The sequence below is a fragment of the Ochotona curzoniae genome, unplaced genomic scaffold (assembly GCF_017591425.1).
Source record: "Ochotona curzoniae isolate NIBS_2020 unplaced genomic scaffold, NIBS_Ocur_1.0 scaffold_274, whole genome shotgun sequence".
NCBI lineage: Eukaryota > Metazoa > Chordata > Mammalia > Lagomorpha > Ochotonidae > Ochotona > Ochotona curzoniae.
Window position 1 is genome coordinate 7,572,718 of NW_024467101.1, and position 3,334 is coordinate 7,576,051.

General features: G+C 59.1%; 1 protein-coding gene across 2 annotated transcripts; it reads left to right on the top strand.

Annotated features, from left to right (window-relative positions):
* The first annotated feature begins 40 nt into the window (after positions 1-40).
* Positions 41-2,860, top strand: GAL3ST1 (galactose-3-O-sulfotransferase 1). 2 transcript variants are annotated; one of them, XM_041003729.1, is made up of 2 exons: positions 41-189; positions 1,712-2,860. In XM_041003729.1, exons 1-2 carry the CDS (start codon positions 56-58, stop codon positions 2,844-2,846), a joined length of 1,269 nt encoding a protein of 422 aa, XP_040859663.1. In that variant the 5' UTR covers positions 41-55; the 3' UTR covers positions 2,847-2,860. The 2 variants fall into 2 exon arrangements, with proteins under 2 accessions (XP_040859663.1, XP_040859662.1); XM_041003728.1 differs by having other exon boundaries at positions 44-189; positions 1,709-2,860.
* The last annotated feature ends 474 nt before the right edge of the window (positions 2,861-3,334 follow it).

The window sequence follows — 3,334 nt, forward strand, 5'->3', positions numbered from 1 at the left end:
GCGCCCCCAGCCGGCAGGCGCTCCTGACGCGTCTCTCTCCCCTCAGGTGTCTGAGATGCCGCCGCCACCCCAGAAGAAACGCTGGGAGTCCATGGCCAAGGGGCTGCTCCTGGGCGCGCTCTTCACCAGCTTCTTGCTGCTGCTCTACTCCTACGCCGCCCCCCCGCTGCACGCAGGCATGACCTCCTCGTGAGTGGCGGGGTACCCAGGAAGGGTTGGGGGGCGGCGGGGGTGCGGTGGGGGTGTGGTGGGGTGTGTATGCAATGGGGAGGTGTGTGGTTCCCTGTGATTCTCGCCGCTCCCACCTAGGTAATCCTAGCAACCGCTCCCCATCCCCGCCTTGCCCCACCCCGTACTAGGCTGTACCGGACAGAAATTCCCTGAAGGTGAGGTTGGGGGAGAGCAAGTGGAGACAAGAACTTGGTGTGCCCACCTGAGAAATGGGGGCAATGGTGGCGTCCATCTTACGGGGTAGCAAGGGTTCACTCTGCCTGTGGACAGGGCTCCAGTAGCAGGGCCAGGAATCTCCCCTAAACATCAGGCCATGTCCCTCGCCACGGGTGGGTTGCAGCATTAGGTAGGAAGGTATTGCATGGCACCAGAGGAGATTGCTGGTCATGGATTCCGTTCAGCTTGTAACAGCATGTTTATGGAAACTGATGGCAGTTTCCCCACAATGACCACACGGATCTGCCTCCCTTAACGTGCTTAACATGTGCCTCTGTTACGGACACTGAAAACGGGGGGTGGGGGGGAGGGCTGCCCTTTTCACAGATGAGGAAACCCAGGCCAGAGACAAGAGAACCGCTGGTTCAGGCATCCACGCGGGGCCCAGGCTCCTGATGGTACACCCATCCCATATCTCCTTGTAAGATTTATGGGGCTGATTTGGTGACTCATCAAGTTAATCTTTCATCTTACAGTGCAGGTATCCCATACAGGCACCAGTTTGTGTCTCCACTGTTCCACTTCCCATCCAGCTCCCTGCTTGTGGCCTGGGAAAGCAGTCAAGGACAGCCCAAAGCCTTGGGACCCTGCACCCGCGAGGGAGACCTGGAGGAGGCTCCTGGCTCCTGACTGGATCAGCTCTGGCCATTGCAGCCATTTGGGGAGTGAATCAGGGGACAGAATATCTCTGTCTCTCCTTCTTTCTCTGTAAAATCTGCCTTTCAAAGAAAAATAATAATTCTTTCTTTTTTTAAAGATTCATTTATTTTTATTGGAAAGTCAGATATACAGCGAGGAGGAGAAACAGAGAGGAAAATCTTCTGCCTGATGATTCACTCCCCAAGTACTGCAACGGCCAGAGTTCAGCTGATCCAAAGCCAGGAGCCAGGAGCCTGTTCCTATATTTATCAACTTCAAAGGCAGAGTTACAGACAACTTCTGTCCACTGGATCCCACTCCAAGTGGCCACGATGGCCAGGGCTGGGAGAGGTCCAAGTCAGGAATCAGAAGTTAGGAACTCCATCTGGGTCACCTGTGTGGCTGTGGAGACCCAAGCACTGGGCCAGTCTTTCATTAGCTGGGAGCCAGTTGGGCACCTTTACCTTCTGCACCACCATGTGGCCCTGTCCTCCCCGTATCCCAGCTTCCTGTCTGAGCCCAGGCCATGGGTGCTGAACCCCCCGGGGAGGCTCTCCTGGCCCCCCACAGCAGGCTCCCTCCTTGCCTCCCCTATCCCCCTTCACCACTGCTCTCTTTCCAGCAGGCCGCAGGAGGACACAGCACCCTGTTTGCCACCCCCAGAGGAGTCAGAGCCAGCACCAACCAGCAATAGCTCTGCGTGCCAGCCTCGCCGCAACATAGTGTTCATGAAGACGCACAAGACAGCCAGCAGCACGCTGCTCAACATTCTGTTTCGCTTTGGCCAGAAGCACGGGCTCAAGTTCGCCTTCCCCAATGGCCGCAACGACTTCGACTACCCGGCCTTCTTCGTGCGCAGCCTGGTGCAAGACTACCAGCCTGGCGCCTGCTTCAACATCATATGCAACCACATGCGTTTCCACTACGACGAGGTGCGGAGCCTCGTGCCGCCCAATGCCACCTTCATCACGGTGCTGCGCGACCCCGCGCGCCTCTTCGAGTCCTCCTTCCACTACTTCGGGCCGGTGGTACCCTTGACTTGGAAACTGACGAGCGACGACAAGCTGGCCGAGTTCCTGCAAGACCCCGAACGCTACTACGACCCCAACGGCTACAACGCGCACTACCTCCGCAACCTGCTCTTCTTCGACCTGGGTTATGACAGCGGCCTGGACCCGCGCAGCCCGCAGGTGCAGGAGCACATCCTTGAGGTGGAGCGCCGCTTCCATCTGGTGCTGCTGCAGGAGTATTTCGACGAGTCGCTCGTGCTGCTCAAGGACCTGTTGTGCTGGGAACTGGAGGACGTTGTCTACTTCAAGCTGAACGCCCGCCGCGACTCAGCCGTGCCCCGGCTCTCGGGTGACTTGTACCGCCGCGCCACGGCCTGGAACATGCTGGACGCGCGCCTCTACCGCCACTTCAATGCCAGCTTCTGGCGCAGGGTGGATGCCTTCGGGCGCGAGCGTATGGCCCGCGAGGTGGCCGCCCTGCGCTGCGCCAACGAGCGGATGCGCCGCATTTGCATCGACGGAGGTCAGCCCGTGGATGCGGCCGCCATCCAGGACGAGGCCATGCAGCCCTGGCAGCCCCTGGGTGCCAAGTCCATCCTAGGTTACAACCTCAAGAAGAGCATCGGGCAGCGGCACGCGCAGCTCTGCCGGCGCATGCTCACGCCCGAGATCCAGTACCTGATGGACCTCGGGGTCAACCTGTGGATCACCAAGCTCTGGAAGCTCATTCGGGACTTTTTGCGGTGGTGACATGCCCACCGCGCCCCGTAGCCCCACTCCCCCCGTTCTCCACTCCTCCACCACCCCACCCCCACCTGCCCGGTTCCTCCTCCTCCGCTCCTCCATGCAAGTGCGTGCGCGCTGCAGGAGCGCGGGGGCAGGCACCTGCTGGTGCTGGCTACCCCCTGCCCCTGCCTGGTGCCTCCCCGGACCCCCCGGGGGTGAGGTGGGGGCTCTTGTGGGGGACACAGCCAGCCGGGACTGGGCTCGCTGCTCACGGAGAGGGTCTAACCGAGGTCAGTATTAGACTAATGATACCGTTTCTGTTTTTGTTGTTGTTTTTTTAAATTAAAATCTCAAACGAAAAAAAAATGTTTTAGTTCCTACCTCCCCTTAAAGTGGTGGACCTCAGCAGTAAAGAATTTGATGTGTTTTTGTTAAGCGGCCTTAGCGGTGGTGACTGGAGGGGCCTTGGGCTGGGGGGACCCCAAAATGGCAGTGGTGCCTGGGGAGGGGAT